The 23,883-nt window shown below is 35.6% G+C and overlaps 1 protein-coding gene and 1 non-coding gene across 2 annotated transcripts; both read right to left on the reverse strand.

Moving 5' to 3' along the window:
• Positions 1 to 4,054: 4,054 nt before the first annotated feature.
• On the reverse strand, positions 4,055 to 23,421 carry LOC134535994 (ecdysone-induced protein 78C). Its single transcript, XM_063375517.1, has 8 exons — positions 23,332 to 23,421; positions 21,134 to 21,275; positions 18,799 to 19,001; positions 17,065 to 17,218; positions 15,165 to 15,322; positions 10,865 to 11,044; positions 7,684 to 7,881; positions 4,055 to 5,331 (listed from the first exon to the last, which is right to left on the reverse strand). The coding sequence occupies exons 1-7, from the start codon at positions 23,419 to 23,421 to the stop codon at positions 7,690 to 7,692; spliced, it is 1,119 nt and encodes a 372-aa protein (XP_063231587.1). The 3' UTR covers positions 4,055 to 5,331; positions 7,684 to 7,689.
• Positions 22,696 to 22,821, reverse strand: LOC134528667 (U4atac minor spliceosomal RNA). Its single transcript, XR_010074420.1, has one exon. It is a non-coding gene; the product is annotated as a U4atac minor spliceosomal RNA (small nuclear RNA).
• Positions 23,422 to 23,883: the final 462 nt, after the last annotated feature.

Raw genomic sequence — 23,883 nt, forward strand, 5'->3', positions numbered from 1 at the left:
CTCCCAGACGGTGAAAGAATTTTTTTTTCTGGTGGCATTTTAGTGCTAATAGCTGTGCGCACTATAAAATGGCACTTCCAAGGTTCTGGTTGAATGTTCATTTTTGTTATAAATTCTAGGTCAGCTTTGGGAATGTTGTATTTTCTTAATTTCTTTCAGAAAAATCACAACAAAAGGCAACTTATTATTATTATTATTTTTAAAGTCAGGGAAATTTTAAAATTTGGCCATGGAAGAGACCGAGAAATTAAATTGCTAATCTGTGTGGACACTTGCTGTCTGGCCCCGATCTGAGAGTGGTGATAATTGGATACAATGCTTATCTACGCTGCGTTTACTGGGGACATACGGAGCGAGGCAACTCAGTTGGTAGGACAGGACTACCTGGGTTAAAATCCCGGTCCGGCGTTCCTGATTTGATTTTCCACTGCTTCCACAAGTCATGCCAAGCAAATGTTTGGTATAGTTACTTCTTCCCCAGTATATCACTGTTCTGTGTAGTCGTGTGTTGCTTTCTGTAATGACCTTGTTGTGGACAAGCATTGGAGCCCAAACTAAAAAAAAATACTTTGATGTTTCAAGCCAGTCATAGTTTGATTTTAGTTAGAAAATGTTTATAAACAGTGATACAGCTGTGTGCCATACATGTGATGGATTTTGTTTTTGGCCTGATTTTGATGTTAATCTACATTTCTATATCATTAGTTTTAACATTGTGCTTGTTAAAATATATAATCAATAATCTGTTGTGCACTTTTGGCATACTATCAATACTAACATACCAATATGCTTTAAATATTGTTTTATTAATTTAAAAACTTTTATAATCTATGACATTAACTACAGGATGGATTGATCAGCTCAGTTACATCCAGATGTTTCGCTAATATTGACATTAATTTTTATTTATATCTGTGCTTCTTGCTTATAATTTTTACCTAATTGTGCTTACCTTTTAAAGTGTTAATGTATTATTGATTAAAAAAAAAATGACATCTCAATTTTTTGTAAACCGTAGAACGAACGTAGCGCTGTGAGTTTGCTGTCCCAGGTTTTTAAAAATAAAATTTTTATTTTGACTTATTGCTGTCGAGTACTAGGTACAAAACAAAGGCCGATATTTTTGCAATTTTCATTCCAACTTACTCAAGAAAGCATTCCTTACTCAGGTAGGGGTGTTACTGTTTATTAATTAAACATATATTATTTTTATTATGTTTAGCTACTTTGTGTGAACTTGTAATTATTTGAGAATTGATTCTAAAATTGACTAGTAGATTGAATTGATAAAATATTGGAACCAAAAAATTATTAATTTCATTGATTTAACATTTGAATTAACTATTCCTTTATAGTTGCAGGTACCTTTGCTTAGCTCTCAGATATAAATATTTAAAAAAATGTTTAAAAATAAATACATCCATACCAAAAACATTTAAAGATATTCTAAAACTCACAATAAATCCTTAAATATTTTTTAAACATTCACACCACTTAAAACATATTCTGTATATTGATTATACACAAAACTCTTTGACATGTTTTGTGAAAAACATCAGTCACGTTTACATAAAAAAAATTGTACATTAACATTAAAAAAAAAGTACATGTACTAATGTAATATTTTCAATGAACATTTTTCTTTTTAACATTTCTATATTACACTTAGTAGTGAAATCATTTTTAACAGTTAAAACATTTTGAAACACTCAAAAATTTAAAGCCATTATATCTGAACACACAAAGATTAAGTATTTAAACCTTTTTAAAGAATTTCTGAAAGTATGATTGATGGTGAACAGCCATGCTTGAACACACTAAAGTTTACTGAAACAAACACAATATTAAAGTTTTCAGGGTAGAAAAATGCACACTTAACACTTTAATTAGGGAATGTGTAATCAGCCTTGGTATGTGTGATGAGTTCTGTTTATCTCATGCAAAGGTATAGCTGAATTGCCGGGAAGCAAGTAAGACACCTATGTGAAAAGAATTTTCAGGACTGCACACACATGTAAAGGAATAACTTGCTAGTCGTTCGTTATGCAAAGAAAAATAAAACATAGCTATATTGTCATCATGTTTTTCAGTATGCCTTAAGTAATAATTGTGTGGTTCAGTATTGCTTTACTAGCAGAAAGTTTAGAAATAATTGTATACTGCATAGATTACTTGGAAGCTCAAGCTAAGGTATGAAACATAATTTTTTATTTGAATTGTGCATTTCTGAACATAAATTTATGTTAGTTTTTCTAGTTTGAGTGTGTTTTAATTTTTTGTAGTTTATAAATCCGGAATACACATAAGCCTAGTTCCGAGGAGAGTTATTTGCATCTGAGAGCAATTTGATTGATTTTCAGTGACATACATATACAATATTTTAAGCAACCTCTACTTGAAATAATAAATGACCAAATAAGATTTTAGCACTGTACAATTTTTGGAAAATAACAGTTTCAAATCATTTTCTGATTAGATAGCAACATTCTGTTATGTTTAGGGATGGGCCAATCAAATCCTCAAAATCCTTAGTATTCCTAGGATACAATATTTGAGGGAAAAGATTCAAAGAAAAATACTAGAGGAAATAAAGGAAATAAAACACTGATAACCTCTGAAGTTTACTAGGTTATTTTTTTCCTTCATATCTACCCTGTTATGATCCCTTAAGATATTGTACTTTTAACATGTAATAATACAAATAAAATCATACTGTGTAATGATTCTGGAAACTTCATTTGTAAAACAAAAATATAAAGGGCTGAATGTTTCATCTTTTCAACATCATAGTTAATATTTTTCATATCTTGTACATTATTTTATTTTTGATTCATAAGACCTAGATTTAAATTGGAGTATTTTCGAGGTACTCTTTGGGATTTGAATTCAAGAAAATAGGGATTTGACCCATCACTAGTTGTGTTTTGTTAAGTTATGTACTTGAAAGTAAAGTTTTGAGTTTTTACTTAATTACATAAATACTTATGTATCTATATAAATATGATTGAAGCATGGCTGAATTTTTGTACAGTGATTGTCTTAAAGCAACATAGAATATTGCTCTTAAGTTCAGTCATTATGTTGTCTGTCATAATGTCTTTTAATAAATAAGTTCCTTTAAGGTTTTTTTTATTGCTGGGTACTGATGTGAATTGTTTGTATCAAAAAAATAATTTTTATGCATTCATGACTATCAGAGATGATTTTTCCTTAACAATGGACGTGTATCTGAGTAGGATATGTCAAACAAGTCTCATTACTTTAATTAAACCAAGTATGTTTTCTAATTAATTAATAATTAAATTATTTTAACTGACTAAACAAATATCTTGAAGTAATAACACAGCATAAGAAATAATGTAAAATATAACAGCGCTTGGCTAATTAAGTAACTGATTTAAACTCATTACATATGTATTTTCATACCATAAATTCAAACATAGTTTAAATTTGTTATGTCACTTTGCCACATCTCAATAACTTAAGAATCTGATCATTTCTGTATTAGTGAAACAAGATCATGATCAATTTATCTGTTAATATTTTTACATCTGCATTATACTATGCAAAAAAAATTGGTACTGATATTTTTTGGTAGAAACATTATTGTTCATTATGTGATATTTCATTCATCAATTTTGCTATCATGCCACTATTTTAATACATATACTTTAAAATCATTCCACAAGAAATATTTAGTGTTTCACTTAGTTCAATTTGTTGAATACACTATGATTACAGAAAACAAATGTTATATGTTGAATATACATTAACCAATATACTCTACCATATTTTAATAAAATGTTCTTATGGATAAACAAAATACTGTGTAAAGAATTAACCTGTGTTTTTGACCAAGCATTACTTGTGAACATATTGCTCTGTGATAAGGCCTCCAAGAAAATTTAACACTTTTTTTATGTTAAGCGTTTTGAATTTAAGTACGAAGTCACACAATATGTATTTAATAAGTATATTGCTATTTGCTTGCTTAAGTGCAACTGTAGGAAAATTACTGATTTCTATTAACTATCTTACTAGCAGTGTAACAAAGTGTTAAGTTTTGTGTGTCATTTTGAATGCCACTTTACAGGAATTTCCATTTAGTTTCTTCTGAAGAAAGCTAAATTATTTGAAATATAAAATGAGATCATGAAAAATATTCTAGTTACGGAAGATAACAGATACTGATAGGAAATTTGATTACAAATTTTTGTAGCGTTACATATAAACATAAATGCCAATTAACATTTGGTTTTCTGTTAACTATCTTACTATCAGTGTAACTACAACTGAAAATTATTTTAAACCATTACAAAGTGTTGAGTTTTGTATGTCATCTTGAATGCCTCTGTACAGGAATTTTCATGTAGTTTCTTCTGAAGAAGTCTAAATTATATAAAATACAAAATGAGATCAGGAAAAATTAATCTAGTCATGGAGGACAACAGATACTGTTAGCAAATTTGATTAAAATTTGTTGTAGCTTTACATACACACAAAAACTCCAGATATAATCTGGTAGTAATAAAATATTTTGTACTTTGTTGATAACCAGGACAGCAATACATACATATGTAGAACTAGAATGAGAAAGTAGCAGATTGTTTCGTTCTTCATCAAATCACCACCTTTTATTATTTCAACAGCTTCTGTCTTGATTTGAACACATGATGTGATAGTAATGTCTTTTGTAAAGATAACCAAAAACTAAGCAGCTTCACATCCCCACTCCCTGTTTCATATTCTGATGAGAAAAATTAGACCACGAAGAAGAAACAATAAAAAAATTTAATACATTCACCCACCCCACCCACATTCCTGAAGAATATGTACTTAGTTAATGAGTAGTATTTGGGACATCTGAGCACTATTAATAAATATGTACAAATACACAACATCAAATATACATCATGACAGGAGTATTATCATCTTAAGATTTGTCAGCTGTGGCTTTTCTACCTTAATTAATGTTTACAGTATTATAATATTGATATGTTTTGAAGTACGTGAGCTTGCGAGTTGTCCGACGACACCTGAAAGTTCCGACCAAAGTGTTGGTTTCCTCACAAGCGACAAACGTAAGGACGCGACAAGGCCGTCGAGCTGCCTCGTGCAGAGATGAGCATTTCGTAACGATCAAAGACAAGAGTGAAAACTTATTTCTAGGCCTAGAGACATACTTAACAATAAAAATAGATTGTGTCTAGGAGGTGTATTGCGACGACCCGCAGCACTAACCATTGAGCAAAGAGAAGGAGGGAGAGCGCCAGCCCACGCCGTCTCGCGTGGCGCATAAGCTGCAGTGACACGGCCGGTCGAGAGGGGACCCTGGAACAGAGAACACATGGTGGTTTCAGTCATTGGACAGTGTGTCAGGCTGATACTCTCTGGTCGAGATACAGTTTAACCCCGTTTATCCGGACTAACTGCAACCAAAGGCAATCTGGACAATCAAAAATCTGAATTATCTGGGTTATATCAGTAATAAGCAAAGCAAAAAAAATCCTTAAATAAGCAGACTTGCTGTTTATTATGATAAAATACTAGGTTTGGTAACAAAAATTCTTAGTATACATGCCCTATATTGTGTACATGACATCAAAAAAACATATAAAAAGTACTTTTTGCACCATTTCTTAAAAAAAATTTATCTTCTGTGTTCTGTTTCAAACATGTATGATGTTTGAATGAAGCACGCAAACATTTTATCATTAATAGTTCAGCGGAAGTGATGTCGGGTTGACACCTCGGTACACCATGATGTTTGTCAGCTGGTGCGCTTTCTTAATGTCAACAAAATAATTTTATTTCCATAATTCTACAATCTACACAGGAACTGTAAATTTAATCAAACTAAAAATTGAATATTTGGTGTACCTAGCATTTCATTCTTGCTAACATAGTTAAAAAAAATTACGTGAACATTAAATGTCTACAAATTGGATCCAGATTACCCAGATCAATGGGGGCTGGATAAACGAGGCTTTACTGTATGTCACTTTCTGACGGATGCATTCAGACATTTTTAGATAAATAATCTATTTGGGTGTTACCCGAGTCTTTGTTTTGTTCATCATAGTACAATATTCAGCAAAGTTTTAATGTTTGCTGCAGCACCTGTCAATAGTGATACCTTATTTTATACATAGTAAACATTTAATCTGCCCTCTCCCATCCAGTAAGTAGCCTTACAGCATCCTCATCCTCAATAAACATTGGAAATATCTTACAATCACAAATATATTGTACAGTAATTTTCCTAAGCCCACCTCACTTCTCTTTGAGCTGCTTGGCCGACTATGTAAAGTGGTGATTCCATCTCGCAAAACTTGTTTCCTTGCCAGCTCCCCTCGTGTGAAGCAGGCAGTCGTTACAGTGCGTCCTGTGTTACAGTGACAGCTTCTATTTCAGATCATTGTGTTGGATGTTACGAACCACAGTACATCACTGAATGTAGTGTTTGTTTCAACCCTTTCATGTTCAATATGTAAAATATACCACAGCGAATGGTGCCCGACTTTCTAGTAAATCACTTCAGGTTCACGGAGGGCCACTGTTTGCAGTTATGTAATATGCAGCACACATGTTTTGGAAAATTTGTTAATCCACAAAACTTCGCACGGACTGGACTGAACTGTTTAGGGTCCCATTGATATGAATAATGAGGAAAACAGGGAACTGTGCATTATCTTGGTTACTTATTTGTATTAGTACTAGTCATACTAGTGTCTTACTCTACTGTTTTAAAACAGTATGTAGTTTCATTGTTCACTTGATAATCTGGAACAGTTTTTGCTAACCCTAATCAAATACAAGAGGCATATTCAATTGTGTATTTAAGTTAGATATACTAATGGATAGTCATTCATTTGCCTGGTCACAATTAACAATATATAATTACGAATTATGTAGTTTGCAAGTTTGGTGGGTTTTTTTATTACTTACTTTACTTTTAGGCTAGCAGTGCTAGTTACATTACACTTTGTGCAGAAAACATTTTTACAGTAAATTCTGCTTTTTACGTAAGTTTGTTGGAATTTTACTTGGAAGTTTGTGTCTTGTAATGTATTTGCACTAAGGTCATTTCACATCAAATCACCTGAAGCCACATGCTTTAATATCAGTTCCCCGTCCCCCCTAAGGTGCTATCTATAAATTAACACTAAATTTATTTTTAAAAATTATATGATTAATAATTTTAACACGAATTTGCTCACTGATGACTATCAGTGTGAGCTTTATTGGCTACGACTATCTCAATTTACAAGCTGTTAAAGCTCATTTAGGTTCAAAAGATTTTTCTTTTCATGTATATCAACTAACCTAAATAAACAATTATAAAAACATTTATGTAACACAAATTTTCTGCGCGTTTTCATTTTAATTCTATTCTTCGTCACATCATTCAAACTTTTTTTTTTTTTTGCATGAAGTACATGCAATTGTCTCCCACTTAAACCAATCCGATTTTCAAAACCACGCGGGATCGAAGCCAAATTTTATTGTTGGTGGGAAATATGGCCGACATAGCATTAGTTTGTATCTGCTCCGTTCTCATCTCATCAACCTTTAACATGAACATGTCGACCAGGTTTTAATCACATTTCATTCGTTCATTGGATGTAATTGGCTGCAGGGAGAGTTTCGGGAACAGTGCCGTCGCGAGCGAGCCCGGCGCACCTTCTTTCACTGCAGATCCTCTTCGCACTTGGGAATGTCGAAGATCTCTGCGAAGAGCGGCGGCAGCCTGAGCTTGGCCCAGTTGAGCCGGAACCAGTCGAGGTGGGCCGAGTGCTTGGCGCCCAGGCCCCGCAGTTCGGGCAGCTTGACCAGCAGACCGGCCAGCGCCTGTGGGTCGCCCGCGTGCGTCCGACCCACCTGCAACCGGCCGTCACCAGCTCAGGTTCGTGATATATTTTAGTGCCAATATTTTGTTACCATATTACCAAATTTCGTTAATCTAATATTTTTGAAGGGAAAAAAAATATCTGTAAATAGTTTTGGCAGAAAAATAATTAAGTGGTTGACAGAAGGCTTCATGTAGAACAAATTAATATATAAAAGGAAGAGAAATAAAAAAGAAATATTGAAGTTCACATAAGGGAATTTCATAGGCTGGTAAGCTGAAGCGCTGCAATGCAGTGACAGGTTGACCATTATAGTTAAATTATGTACAGCAGGTTTTGCTCTTACCAGCAAAATCAAATAAAGCTAAGTAATTTTTTCAGTTTTTTTTTATTGTTCATTCTCTTTTCTACATTTTAGTTGGTTTCTGTTTCGCTTGAACATCTTCAGAAGTCTGTAACAATAATAAACTATATATTACTCAAAAATGAAAAATTAAACTATCGAAACAGAGAAGGTATTGTTGAATAATAACAATATTAAACTTATATAAGATAATGCCTTTATAGTAACTTAGATGTATCAAGAACTCAATATGACTTATGCTTAAATTATAATTTTATAATAAGTAAAGCAGTGGTAAAAGTTTGAAAGTTATATAAACTGATATATCAATGTGTTGAAAAGATTTGCCATCCCTAGTCACGCATACGTACATGAAACCAGTCGAGGATGCTGGGGAAGGAATTGGTGCATTGACTTGAAGTGATTTCTGGGAAACTATGGAAAAACCAAAATCAGAATGGATAAACTGGGATTCAAACTTGCATCCTTTTGGATTTGAGTCCAATTATTTACCAGGGTGTCCACTTACTGTAAAATGAGAACAATCAGGGAATTTAGGTATTGGTCAGGGAAAAAAATCAGGGAAGTTGAAATTGGTCAGGGAAAGAGTAATGAAAATTCCCTAGTGATAGTAATTTGAGGGTCATGCTCCAGTCTGCCATCATCCAGACAGTGAAAGCATTTTTTTAAAGTGGTGTTTTAATGCTTATTGATCACACTAAAATAGTAGATGCAAGAGTCTGAGATAAAGAAAGTGGAGAGCAAAATATACCAACTTTGGGAATGGTGGGGACTGGCTTTTGATTATTTATTTCAGAAAATTGTTAAGTTGGTTAATTTGAAGTTTTGGTCACGGAAAGTCAGGGAGATTTGATTACAAATCTACGTGATCACCCTGTTCGCAGTTTCGCCACTTCGGTCAGTGTGCAACCGTGAAGAGAGATTGTAGTTCGTCGTCACAGTTTGACCAAAGTGTATCATTTGTAGCACGATGATTAGTATACAGTTAAATCTTATTAAAACACAATTTTGTTACTTTTTAATATTAAGTTTTGTAATAACTAAAATATTACACCATTTAAAAAATATTCTGATATAATTTTAAAATAAATTTCAAATAAAATAAAAAACTTGCGTACAATATTTCACCACACCAAAACTACTATTTTTTTAGGAATTGTAAAATACTGTTTCTATTTATGTGGGGAGAACTACTGGGTTCGTAAGGGATAGCCTAATTAGTACAGTTTTATTTATTATTAATGTCTACACTATAAATTTAATTACTTCACTCAAGATCTCTGTCCACAACAATTATTCTTACACTGATCATTGAAACATTAATATTTTCCATGGGAGCTTGGCACCACAGTGGCTCGCTCTTCTGTCCTCCTCTGTTCGCTTTCAATGCACACTCACCCACGCCGCGCCACAGCGCAGTTATCAACTATCGCTCGTCGCATCCGACTGGCTCGCCAGACCTTTAATCGCAGGTATAGCCTCCTGATAAATCCGGTTCGTTCAGCCACCCCTCTTGCCCTCTTCACCTTGCTCTCGCTGATCGCACAGGTATCGCCAGTATCACTCCCGAGGGGGAGACTCTCTCCCTTACTCTCAGAACTCTCCAAACTCTCTGAACATCCACAGAGGCCAGACCCGTGGCATCCTTTTCGTACGAGCGCAGCTGTGACGTTGCACATCACCCCGGGCCAGCCCGATGCCCAAAACACCCAGAACAGCGACGCTTATTCACGCCACTCCTCATGGCGGCCTCTGTAAGCCCGGTATTCCCAGGCCGCTAAAGGTGACAGCAGTCCAAGGCAGGATGGTGGACGGGGAGCCAGGGGAAAAGGGGGGTGGTAGCGAGGACCCTTGTAATCTGGCCAGGCACGCGTCATACCTGACGTCAGTTGATGGTGTGTGACGTCAGTGGCCGTGCGTGGCCGCCAGCCCACTCTGAACCTGGCGCGCATCGCAGTCTTGTCTCTTGCATTCGTAACAATACAATTGTAAGATAAGCTCAGAGTTGTTTTAGACCCCAGGAATTCCCTTGGAAATGTGGCTAGGAGGGTAAGATGATAGTGCAGTGGCTACCCACCGCTTCTGCAGCACAGAGGTAAAAGGAAAACACTACACCCAGTAGGTACTTAACTTGGGAAGGAAATTTCCCAGAAGATATAAATCCCTGGTCCGGACATGAATCGGGACCTCTGCCTGATTGCAGCTAGTGCACTCCCTTACTGTTTGACCTGCAAGTAACCGTTTGACCTGACCTGCAAGTGTGGTGAAGTTGCTGCTTCAGTTGGGTCATCTTTAGAATTCTAATATGCCGTGCTTAAAATCTACTTTCTATATCCCTCTGTCCGATTGTCATTTTAACATTGCCATAGACCCAGTGACTTTTTGTGTGCATGTTTACATCATATGTATTGTGAAATTATTACAAACATAAATATGTTACTTTTACATCAAATCTCTCTCATAAACTTTATAAAAGAAAGGACACATTGAAGTGGCAAGTCATTTTGAACGTAGCACTTTTTAATGAGACTTCTCAAATCGCTGGCAACTGAACGGGATATATACCTGGCTATGCTTTCTGTGGATTATATTCAGTGTTACAGGCAGCGTTGGTTTGAAGAATGTGCAGGTAGGTTCAGGTGCACTGTACCTGGACTCTGAGGGCTTCGATCAGCCGGTCCTGGTGGTGCTCGATGGTCTTGAGGTCGGTGACACCCGGCCTGTCGGCAGTGAGCAGCACGACCGCCGAGAAGAGCCCCAGTTCCGTGTCGCTCAGCGCGAGCGCGCTGAATGTCGACACAAAATGGAACAGCGAAGAAACGAACTCTGTCTGCAACAGTTGCACGTTTGTCCTGTTGCTGCGAACGTCAAAAGTGCTCTGGATAACAACGTTAAGAGAAAAAGCAACAAAATGCAGCATTTAATACTGGTTGTTACTGACTACAAAATCTCTTAATTTCTAGACTGAATTTTAAATCTTCTTGTATTTGATTCTAATTCATTATCCAAAACATATTTTTCCCAGTTTTTCCCAAGAACGTCATTTTATCCCATGTAAGCTTCAATCAGAAAAATCCCCTCAAGCCACTTTTCTTAGATCCACATATGCTATCATATACGATAAGTGCGGCAGCGTGCTGCTCCAGCCTCTGGCCATCTCGTAACAATATATTATATTTAATCTATTTAATGTCTACTGGTAACAAGAGCTGCTTGGAGTAAGTCTGAAGACATTTAAAACTGATATTTTAGGTGCTCATGTGTCACTGCTATCCCATTTTGGATTCAAAAATAACAAAATATAATTTTTGTACTGCAAGCGTACAGATGAACGACACTAAAGAACACTCACTATACCTGCCACACAATGAACGTGGGTTATCAGTGCTGGTTTTACTTTCACTGTTGGCGTTGGTAGCTGCTGGTTTTCTCACGCTGGTTAAACCGAAGGGCATTGTCAACCAACAAGTGTGACCAGCTTCAACACCTATTTGTTATTTTATGTTTTGTGCTGAATACCATACACACATGCTGACATCAGTTTTAATATCCATGATTAATTTTGTGTTTTCTCTTTTGTAACAGGGCATCTTTATTGTTCTGGACGCTGCATAAGTAATCAAGTATTTTAATTTTGAAATAAAATAGCTCTAACTGATGGTACATAGGTTTTGAAATCATTTGTACAAACATAGTAATAGCATATTGAACAAAAAAAAATCTGAATTTGTGTGAGTACCTAAAATGCAGCCACCATCATACACCATAATTTAAAGAATGGTCTGAAGATGCTGGTAGAAGCTGGAATTTTTAACACAGATGCCACCAATATCAGAAACAAGATTTTGCAGCCTCCTATTTGAATAAATGCGAACATTTCAAAAGCAGGTTGACGTTCATTGCTGGTTGACTGTGCTACAGGCCCAAACCACTGCGAACTGCCAAACGTTTCAGGCTCGCTAGGTCAGGGTCTGCTAGTATTCAAAAAATTTTCAACTTTCGTGAATAATTTTATATTTAATATTCGTGAATATTTGATGTTCAATTCAATATTTCAAATGTATAATTTTTGAAGTGAACCTTCTTTCGACGTCATGGGGTAATATTTTAGGGATGAATTTTAATGCAACGTTTTCGTGAAACATTGTTGTGAAACAATTTATGACACTAATAGGTAGCAAACAGTGCAGAAAACTTGTCAAAGTCCATTTCTTTGTGGAGGCTCCACATGGTAGCGTGCGGCTCAGGTTTAACCCTGCCATGCTGCAGGGATAGGCGGGTCACGGCGGTAGGGACCCGCTTGCGCTTGACGCCACCCGGGCAGAGGCAGAGGCAACACAACAGGGTTTGAGCTTATTGTTGTGCATCGTGACACGGGCCATATATGCAAGAAAATGGTGTTTTTTTTAAACTACATATTATTTTAATTACCTGTGTAATTCAGTATTGCTAAACAGAGTTATATGAGTATTGTTTTAGCTGTTTAGCTAAATATTTTTTTGCTGGTATAATGCTTTTCCATGCTTTAGTTTGGCAGGGTAATTATTTGTCATGAATTATTTGAGGAACTAAATAACATACTGTATTATAATTATGAGCCCACGAGCATGTAAATATTTTCAGTCTAACTAAGAATATACTAGTTAAAAAAAAGTTAAAACAAATCCAATACATGGAATATTATTTGTTTTTATTTTCACTTTGTGGCAATATGGATATAAAGTAAAGAATTACTGTTAGGTAGGTCTGTGCCGTTTAGTTTTCGCGCTGCGGAGCGGCGGACATGTTACTCATTGTTCATTCATTCAACGGCAGAACATCATCAATGCCTATGAATGCATTGCAGTATGTCTATGTAGCCTATTGGCAGAATCTGTTGCCCTATAACTCAATGACTAGGTGATATTTGCAGAACTACAAAATCAGTATATTAGAATGCTCAAATACATGTAACCTATACATAATATCAAATTAAATTAATAATTAATTTATTATCATCAATCCTAGTTTGGATATTTATTAAAAAATTGTTAATTAATCATTATTGATTGATCAATAATTATTGATATACTGAGCAGTTATTTTGAAGTAATAATTATTTTAATTCATGTTTATTTAGAACATTATCTGCTAGCGCTCTTATTCTCTCTCTGCCGATTAACCGTTACAATAGACTTACGATACTTAAGAGTCAAGGTTTGAATTGCCAAAGAATTTCACATCTATTACATGAACTGAGTTACAAGCACTCTTTTTTTTATTCATCGCCTAAATATACAGTAAGTGGACCTCATTCACAGGACTGGTATACATAGGCTACACCTTTTAAGTTGCAGCTGAACTGCTGGTTTTTAAAAAATAATAAAGTAATTATTTATGATGAAATGCCAAGCATCTAACTGAACAAAGTTCTACAAACACTGTAAATCTTGTCCCTGAAGTAAAATTATTTAATGGAAATAATTTAGTTTAACACCCTTATTTCCCACAAATTTTGGTGACATGGAGAAATAATGTGGTTTTTAAAGGCTGATTATAAATTACATGTCAAAAGTCACAAAAAGGTTGCCTTGGTGTACTACCCTATACCCCACCTTTTTGCAAGGAACTTAAATAAAATTTAGAACAAAATAATTTGACGCCTGGCAAGTGTGCGACACTCACAACACTCAGTTTGAAACAGCTACCTAAAATCAGGGGCACAGATTGTTAGGTGATGTACATGCAAATAAAGGTTTGAAGTAATAATTAAACTAAAACAACTGCAGACGTAACTTAAAGCACATAAATGTGAATGCTGACCAAACAATACGTATCATCAAACACCACACACATTTTAATTTGTTAGGAAACATTTTGTCAAAAGAATAACTTGTTAATCAAAGGATGTTTTACCTTAGGTTCTACAGTTCACAAAATTTAGTTCTTAAAAATAGAAGACTGCATTTTAAAAGTGGAAGACTTTAAAAACTGCCTGCACTTACATCAACATAAATACAACTACTTATGCCCATCAATGCTATGATACATGTATGTAATCCACTGTAAATGGGACATCCTGTTTCCAGCGGCTGTGTGTTGAGGCGTGGTGACTTCAAGAATTGAAATGCATTCATCACACTTTACATGCTAAATTTTGTAAGCTGTGGAACCTAAAGCAAAATATACTTAATTATGTTTTATGGCATAATACATATTTCCTCACAGTTAAAGTTTTTCTTGTGGTGTTTGATGACACATATCGTTGGTTGAGCATTCACATTTATGTTCTTTAAGATGCAGTTGTTTCAGTTTAATTACTAATTATGTAAATATTTTCTTCAAAACACCTTCATTTGCATGTCAACAACTTTAACAATCAATGCCCCTGATTTTAGGAAGCCGTTTTAAAACTAGTTTTGTGAGCTTTGCACAAGGCAACCTTTTTTCGTTACTTTTGATACGTAGATTACAAATCAGCCTTTAAAACATTATGTCTCCGCGTCACCAAAATTTATACGAAATGAGGGTGTTAACCTAAATCATTTCCATTAAATGATTTTACTTCAGCGACAAAATTTGCAGTGTTTGCATAACTTTGTTAAATTAAACATAATGCATATGCTTGGAGTTTCATTATAATTAGTTTTGTCATTATTTTAAAATGTACACCAGTCTATTTTTACTCGATGAAACTGCAGCCCAAGTTTGTCAATCAAATTCAGGCTCATCGTGTAAACTTCTCTCTTTTTCATTTTATTGTATTTTGCATCAACTTTTCATAGTCTCCTGTGAAATATGAAGAAGAAAAAAGTATAACTATGTTAAAAAAAAGATTAGAAAAATATTCAACGCTCATGAATAATTTGATAGGTATTCAATTGGAATAGAATGATGAGTGTTGGCAGAAGCCCAGCGCACGAGCGGACTTGTTCCGCGTGGCGGCGGAGGAAGCGACGCAGCCCACTCACGTCGTAGATGACGTCCATCTGCTGGCGGGTGACGTAGGTGCCGTCGGCGAAGGTGAGGGAGGAGTCGCTGCTGAGGCGCGCCACGTGGCCCAGCCATATCTCGAAGAACCCCACCTTGATGAGGATCAGCTGGTCGTCCTGGCTCAGCTCGCAGAAACCTGCCGGCAGCGGCGCAGGTCCAGGTACCTCACACCCAACTCATTCATGGTCCCTAGGTAGCTCGGGGGGCGGCATAAAATACTAGAATGGTTTCATGTGCATTTAGTCCGAATAGCTATCTTAACAATAAGGTATTGGTATTTTTCTTTGTTGTAAAAATTTCAGAAAATCTGATCTAAAAATAATCTTTTTTTTACTAAGGTGTTATATGAACAATCAATCCTTTAGTAAATTAATAACAAAGACAAATTGAATTGGTTTACACTAGTGATGAGTCAAATCCCAATTTTTTCTCGAATTCAAATTCCAATGAGTATCTCAAATATACCCCTTGAATCCGAATCTATGTCCAAAGGGTCAAAAATAAAATGATGTACAGAAATGGTAAATATTGACTGTAATGAAACCTTTAACCCTTGAAATTGTTTCACAATCTATATTTCCAGAATCAATTTTGTTATATAATTACATGTTAAAAGTATACTATCTTGGGAAAAGGTAACAGGATAGGTCTGAAAGAGAAAAATCGACCTCAGAGATTATCAGTGTTGAATTTTATATTTACTTTACTTCCTCTAATATTTTTCTTTGAATATTTTCCCTTGAATATCGAATCCTTTGAATACTAAGGATTTTATGGTATTTGAGTATTTGATAGGCCCTTCCCTAGTTTACATGTATAGAACCAATAATAGGCTTCACTGTTTAAATGTTAGGTTACAGAGTTATTTCAGAAAAAGTAATATGTAATAAATGTACTGATAATAAATCATCAACTAATTTAGATATATGTGTTTATGTATTTATATTTATACATATATGTCTAATAGTAAATCATAATGGCAAGTACAGCATAACCAAGATATACATTCATTAGTAAACATGCAATTAAATGTTGGGTGCCACTGTGATGGAGTGTTCAGATCACTTGCCTCTCATTGAGGGCATGGAGGTTCTATTAGCTGTTGGGTCAAAACCAAATCTTTCCCAACTGGGGAGCCCGGCAGAACTTGCTGTGATGCGAGGCACTCCCTATGGAGCAAGGTGCAAGGTGTCGCAGTGGTAAGACAATGGACACTCACATTACAGAGGCCGGGTTCGAATACCGGAGCGACCAGCCTGCTTTTGGGTTTTCAACCGTTTCCTAAAGTCAGTCCAGGAAAATGCTGGTATGGTTCAGTTCTATGTACAGACAATGGCCGATCGCTTCTCCAGTATTACTGATCTGTGTCACTACGTGTTACTTCTCTTATGACCTCGCTCGTAAGAAACCATCAAACCCAAATAAAATATTTAATTTTTAATCGAGGTGCTCCCATTTTCCCTACCGATTTATATGGTTGCTGCACAGTCTATAATTTCACCCTTCATCTGTCTCCAATGCTCTTGAGACATTAAACCCCAATTGAAGAGTCTAGCTCCAAAAAAATTGATTCCTGTGTAAAAATATTTGCTCTATTTGGAATATGCCAGCTCTATCTCACTGTACTCCATTCCTTTATAACACAAATTTTACAGACTTCAAACTAATAATTATGCATTTTTAAAATAATTTCTTTCTTTGTTTCCCGAAAACCTTTTGTAATAGAAATACATAGATCCATTCTGATACAGACCCTTCAATTTATCATGACATTGTGTATAATTTAGGTCAAATCACCAACTTGACAGACTTTTGACGATGTTATGAAAATAAAAACAGAACACATTAATGGAAGGAAGCATGCTGTGCAGTAATGACCTGGTACTCTTTTGGCAAACTCCACCACCCTCTGCACGCTGGGGGTGACGTGTGTGGCGAACTGCTGCCACAGCCACACCCTCTGCTGCTCCAGGGACTCGGCTGTCGAGCTGGCGACCTCGGGATCATCGGGGCTCCCCGCGCCCGAGCAGCTCTGCAACAGTTCGCAGCGAGTCCCACAAGTAGACCACACCGCCTCCACAAACATGACCACGTGATGATGCAGTTTGGTATTGGTTACGTCTTCACTGCTTACGTTTCGAACCAAGTGATGGGACCAGGGGTTGAGAGGTCAGATCACTTTCATCCCACTGAGGCAATCAGGATTTGGTTCCTGGAGGGTCATAAACAAGGATTTTTCTCAAGTGAGAAACATGGCGGAGCCACGAGCCAATTAGGTTTCTCTGGGTGCTCCCATTCTCCCCACTCATTCATTCCATCAGTGCTCCTTTCTCACACTCTCCCTTAATCATCTCTGATGATGTTTACAAAATATTAAGTGGTATTGGGACTGATGTCAAGTAGCTTGACAAGGTTAACACCAAAGCACCATCAGGTCACTTGACCTGTCTTTAAAACCATTCTGTAAAGTGCGAGCAGGAGCAATTAGCAGGGCCCCGCAAGCATCCCTTTTTCTTTCTATTTTCCTTGTTTGTCTAGTTTTCTGGGAAAAATATAGACATTAATGAGGAAAATAAGTACTGTATTAATTTGTTATTAGCATGTAATTCTAAAGTGCTGGTCAGTACATTTCAACATCAATTGAGTTTTCATGATTATTTTGTACAATAAAAACTTTCAAAGATTTTATTGTCACATATAATAATACAATTTCACCAAAATTTGGTTGTTAATATTACTAAAAATGTCTTGAGTATAATTTATTCCGAAAGAATATCAACATTTCTTAAGATAAATTAGCAAAACCAACATCAAAATTTAAGTTCCTGGTTGGCTTAAAAACATTGTTTAAAAGAGTTTATTTTTCAAGTTTTCTGGGAGAGGGCCCCTCAAACTGCCCATTTGAGAAACCATTTTATACTTCCCAGGCCCATAATATTAGTGCCCCACAAAAGTAAATGGCCCAGGGCCGCCACAGAGTGCAAATTCAGCAGAACACTTCTTGTAAGAGGAAGGTGTGCTGAGGCAATGGGTACAAATGCTTATTGGCATGAATAAGGTGTGGAATTAACTTTTAACACAACCCCTAGATAGTAGAAGCATCTTTCATTGCAACACACTTGACACTAGAAGAAGCTGCACATAACTCTGTCTGTGTCTATGCGCAAGAGAAATAGCATATTTGCCAACTTAGTTATGTGTTGCTATTTTAACAGTTACTTGGTAACATGCTATTCAGTTAGACAATTGTTTGAAATTATAAATGCCGGATGGTAAAAGTGCATGGTTTATGCTGAAATTTGAAAAAAAAAAATTTACTGAGCATAACTGCTTCCTTTTCTCATAATATTGTCCTCAGTAAATTACATTCTTAAAAAAATATCCGTTTCAAACCACAACATTTTTCAAGCAAAACGTAAAGATCGTGTGTGAGCCTATGTCATTGTACTCCAATATTTTGAAGCTGTATTATTGACAGTATGTAAAAAATTAGTAAATTTAGGCTTTGAAAAGAAATCAACACCACTTAGTTCCACAACTGTTACGAAGTGATCATGACCACAACCGCTCGCTAGATGGCACTGCCATCGTGACCGTGTGGCGGGCACTCACCGGCTGGGCGATGGGCTTGCGCACCAGGCCGCGCGTGCGCTCCTCCGTGTAGCCGCAGTGGGCGAGGAACGCCTGCGACACGGCCAGCACCAGCTGCTTGGCATCCGTGTCGGGGGGCGGGTCGGGCTCCGTGGTGGACACACGGCCCGGCTCCTCCCCGCAGCGCTCCCTCGACCGCTTGGGCACGCGACCGTACCGCACCGCTGCCGCACGCCATAGGGCATGCACATTCATGTTATGGTCTGTTTTCACATTTTGTTTGTAATAATGGTATGCAGGTACAGGATTTTCATAAAAATGGTATGCTTGAACATGACTTTCATAAGAATGGTACACTTGTACAAGGAATAATTCACAATTATGGTATGCTGCCACAGAATTGTGTTACATTTTTTTACAATCCTCAATATGCTGTTTAATGTATATTTACGGACAATAATTTTACGTGATAACGTCATAAGAAAATATTTATGAAAAATTGCATACTTTTTAATTTTCAAATATTATTTACAGTTTTTGCAAATTTAATTTAAATAACACAAGCCGAACGCTTAGGCATTCGTGCCTCTCTATCGCTTGTTCCGCGCTCTCGCTTGCACGCTCGGCTCAGGCGGAACGTGACAATGAGTCATGCTTTTTCATGTGTGCAGCCGGCGTTCATTGATTTATAAGACGTTATCAAGTCAAAAAAAAAATTATAGGTTTTCCATCATGAAAAATTTAGAACACCTTTACATCCATAAAGACTGAACAAATGTAAGCAATGTAATTGAGAATGTGTTTAAAAAAAATAAGTATTCAATGACTGCTTCATTATGATGCATGGTATAAAAGGCTTGATAATGGGTAAAGCACCATGATATATTATGAGTCCATGATAATAGTATGTCTAACAACCTTATGGAGGCTCAATGCAAAGTATAGTATAACCTCACTAAGTTGGCTCCTTTTAACTCTGGTCTGCACATACCCTGTTCCTATTTACAGGAATAAATGAACAAAAAATAACACTAATATTTCAACTGAAGCTTACAAGTTAATTTCTCAAGAACTAACACTCGCCTGTGCCCATGTGTATGAAAAGTGTGATTATAAAGGTTATTTTCTGTAAAAAGATTGCCTGGTATTGATTTTTCTTAAATTATCTGTCGGACCCGGACATTCACTATATCGTATTGCCTCTGGTCCTATTTGAGCCAATGAAACAGGGTTCTTTTGAACTTCACTTTAAAGTATTTCTCCTGGTTGGTTATATATTTGAAAATTTCTACAAGGCATTTTAAGTTGGATATAAGTTCAAAATAATGTTTTATTTTTCTAATTACAGGTTTTTATGAAAAATTATTGAAATTATGCAATAATGGAATTATAAACGTTAAGTTATTTTCAATATCCAGCCGTCTAAATAAAGAAAAAGAACTATTTAGTGACCACTATGAAATTAGTCGCATAAAAATTTTTCATTTGTGAATACTTGCCTGAATTCTGATATAACCTGTAGCATGTATTTAGTGACAACATTTGCAATAAAATATGCTATGATTATGAAGTGAAATAAAAATTATAGTTAAACTAAAATATGTAAAAATATACACGGTGTGTGAGACTGAACTAGTACCAAAATTGAAGAATTTTTCTGGACTGTTTTAAAGATATTTCACTACATCCCTCACTCTGCACAGCTGATTTGTTGGAAAAATACCTCTTGTTCATAAATTTTATTTTCTACCAGCTACAAACTGACGGAAAAAATTCCCACAGAAACTGGAGTGAAATAACTAATCTTTGATGAAAAGCATTTGTTGTTCGCTAGTTAGGTTAAAAACTTCATTAAAATTTGTGACATGTCACTGTCACCTGTCTAGCTCAACTTACACCTGAACCAGCCTAACAAGTCATTACGAGTTAGGAATGAAGGGGGCTATAATGGACAGTTCTTCTCTTGTTCCTACAGACTACACACAAGGAAGTGATTTATCACGTTATCCAGTAAAAAGTGAGTGCTCAAAACATTAATCTACTTAAGCTTGTGAAAGAAAGAGAAACCAAAACTTAACAATATTGTGATTTTTATTCCCCCTTACTTAAAGCCAGGGGCGTATGCATTCCCACCAAAAAATGAAAATAATTTGAAAGCAAACAGGTGGCAAAGTATTCCCCCTCCCGCTCAAATGAAATTCTGCGTATGATCCTGCTTGAAGCTTGTGAGAATAATTTTTAGATTATCTAACAATTTTTTACCTAAACAACTAAAATGAAATTCAAATGTGGCATAGGGATGCCAGTCCAAAAAGTGGCTCAGGGAAGTAAATACGCGCAAGGCGGAGCTACTCACAGTCCCTTGACATGCCGACGGCGAGGCATTTCTTGAACCGGCAGTACTGGCACCTGTTCCTGTTGAGCCTGATGACGAGGCACTTTCCGTCCCTCAGGCAGCGGTACTCGATCTGCTTCTGGATGCTGCGTCGGAAGAAGCCCTGCAACACGCCCGGGCGAGCCGCCTCTTAAGTGGTGACCCTACTATTTTATGATTGGAAAATGTGTAACTTACTTGCCTCCATGGTCACTACAAACCCGGAAGTATTTCATTTTTAACTGCCTCATCATTGATACTTTATATTTGTAATCTCATATCTTTGTATGTGCTGCAATAATAATGGTTATATGAAAAGTTTAGTTATTAAATAAATATTACATAATAACTAAAATTTTAAATCTATTTTTAAAGATAATACCCAGGATTAAAGTTACATAATAAATGGATATTGCAAACTAAAAATACTCTATATTAGTTTTAATTATACATGAACTCTTCATAGATATTTCAATATTTCAAAAAAATATATATAGCCTATATAGTAGGTATATCACTTTAAAAAAATCACAAATGGTAAATTTGACCACACTTATAAGGAAATTGTAATAAGTTGCAATACTTGTGTTTGAAAACATTCAAATATTTTTTTTTGGAAAAAAAAAAAACTTTTTGGTTTTTTAATTTACACTTCTTCAGCGCAATGTAGGTATACTTCCAAGTGCATTCCAATACACAGGATTTTCGCACAAGTAGCATTGGTAGCTCGTTTTCCATTTTTTTTCTTAGGCCTACATAAAGAGCATAATTTCATCTTCTCAGGTTTTTCTTCGGTACCTATGTTACAAGGGATACCCAGCACTCTTTGAATGTTAGCTCTCGGTTATTCATGTGAGGCTTTACGAGATTACAAAATGTTTTATAAAAGAGAGCTGAGAAACGTCATTTTGTTGGAAACGGTGAACCAATACAAATGAATTTACTGCACGTATGTCTAGAAAACGATATAATATAGCCATAGGTAACTTTTTGTTCTATGTTGGGTAGAAATTTTGACACACTTTTCGTCTAGAGCATCAAAGCCTCCTTTGTCCCATTGGAGTATGTTATTATTTCCGGATTTTGTATCTCTTCATCAATAGCAGCACTGTGATTCACCGAGGAAACCAAAATGACAGTTTCCGTTTCTTTGTCACATAGCATTATCGGAAAAGGATTACCCACCTGTATGATCAGAAAGGACGATAGATGTGAGTCAGGAAAACAAACACATGCAATAACATGTGATAGACAGCACTTCGGGTATAAAGGTAATGATTGACAAACTTTTTTCAACAGGCAGAACCTCATCAGTTATTTTATTTTGTTCAATTATTAATTACTGAATTGTATGCAAAGCCATAGATCAACATCTATATATTTGTAATTATAGACCTTGGCTACATATTACATTTCTAATAAGGGCAATAAGGCACGAAAGCATTTACAAAATTTTAATACATTAGTGTATAATGGTCTTAAATAAATGTAAACACATAAAATGGTCTTAATTTATAATTGTTTTGTCCCCTGTAAAGTAAGGGGATTTCAAAAATTGCACTCTATACCAATTTAAATTGGTTAGGGTGCGAGTTTAATTATTTGGGTGTCAGCATCAATGCCCTCACAATACGTTCATTGGACATTATGCTCTCCCAGACAAGGATGAACGAGTCACCATGTTGATATTATACTTATTATATCCAGTTTTTGCTAAAGCAATGGAATTTTATAACTAAATTAATTTTATCTTTGTTTTTTTTGCCCTAAAACCAATATTAATTTTTTTAATTATACAGTTGATAGTTGATTACAGTTTGTTTTTGTATTTACAAAATCAGAGGATAAATACTCTCACAAACTTCCGCACGTTTTGAAAACTATACACTATTAAGTAAAGGTGCTATCTGTCATCCAAAATTTGTACTATGTAGCAGCGCTCTTGGTTTTTCCTTTGTAAGATTATGTGTACCATAAATATCTGTGCTTTATGGTACGGTAGATGCGGCGTTGGCGTAGCGTGAGCTACCTCGACGTGATAGAACTTTTAACTGAATTGCACAAACCCTACGGTTACGGAGATTCTTGCTTACCTATTATTTTTAATAAACACAAAAAAAAAATGCGTAGAGTCTCATACAATAAATATCTAAATATCTAATAACATTCCTCTCAACTACCAGGTTATGTCGTCGTTGCAACGATCCCCTGTTTAGTTCTCCTTGATCCTTTGATGACTTACCTCTTGTGCCTTTTTTTTTAATGGGCATATTTTAGACTGTTTCCGATATCCCAATTCTCAAATTCTCCTGTTAACTACTTGTCCCCGGAAGTGACATTACGAAGAGGGATCCGTGGGGTCCGAACTCCACCCTTCAATAATTTAAATAAAATAAAAACTAGTGGAGACAGAATAAGGAAAATACAGCAACTTAACTACATAAGGTTATAAAGGGCTTTAGTTTGAAGTATTTTTGTAACCATAACCCTTAAAGTGGTGGGCTACAATAAATGCATTTCCTCCCACATCTTGCACATGCTAGACAGAAGCGGCAGGAATTGAGCTTGCAAGAAGTCTATATTTAATGCCAGTTTGCACACGTGTTAGTTATAAGCATGTTTTCATACAAAACTTGACATGTGTGTTTTGTGTATTAAATAATATTAATATATTGGTATTTATGACTTGTTTAACGAAAACAATTGACTTAAAATAAAAGTATTGAAATTTT

Source organism: Bacillus rossius, chromosome 1 (genome assembly GCF_032445375.1).
Source record: "Bacillus rossius redtenbacheri isolate Brsri chromosome 1, Brsri_v3, whole genome shotgun sequence".
Classification (NCBI taxonomy): domain Eukaryota; kingdom Metazoa; phylum Arthropoda; class Insecta; order Phasmatodea; family Bacillidae; genus Bacillus; species Bacillus rossius.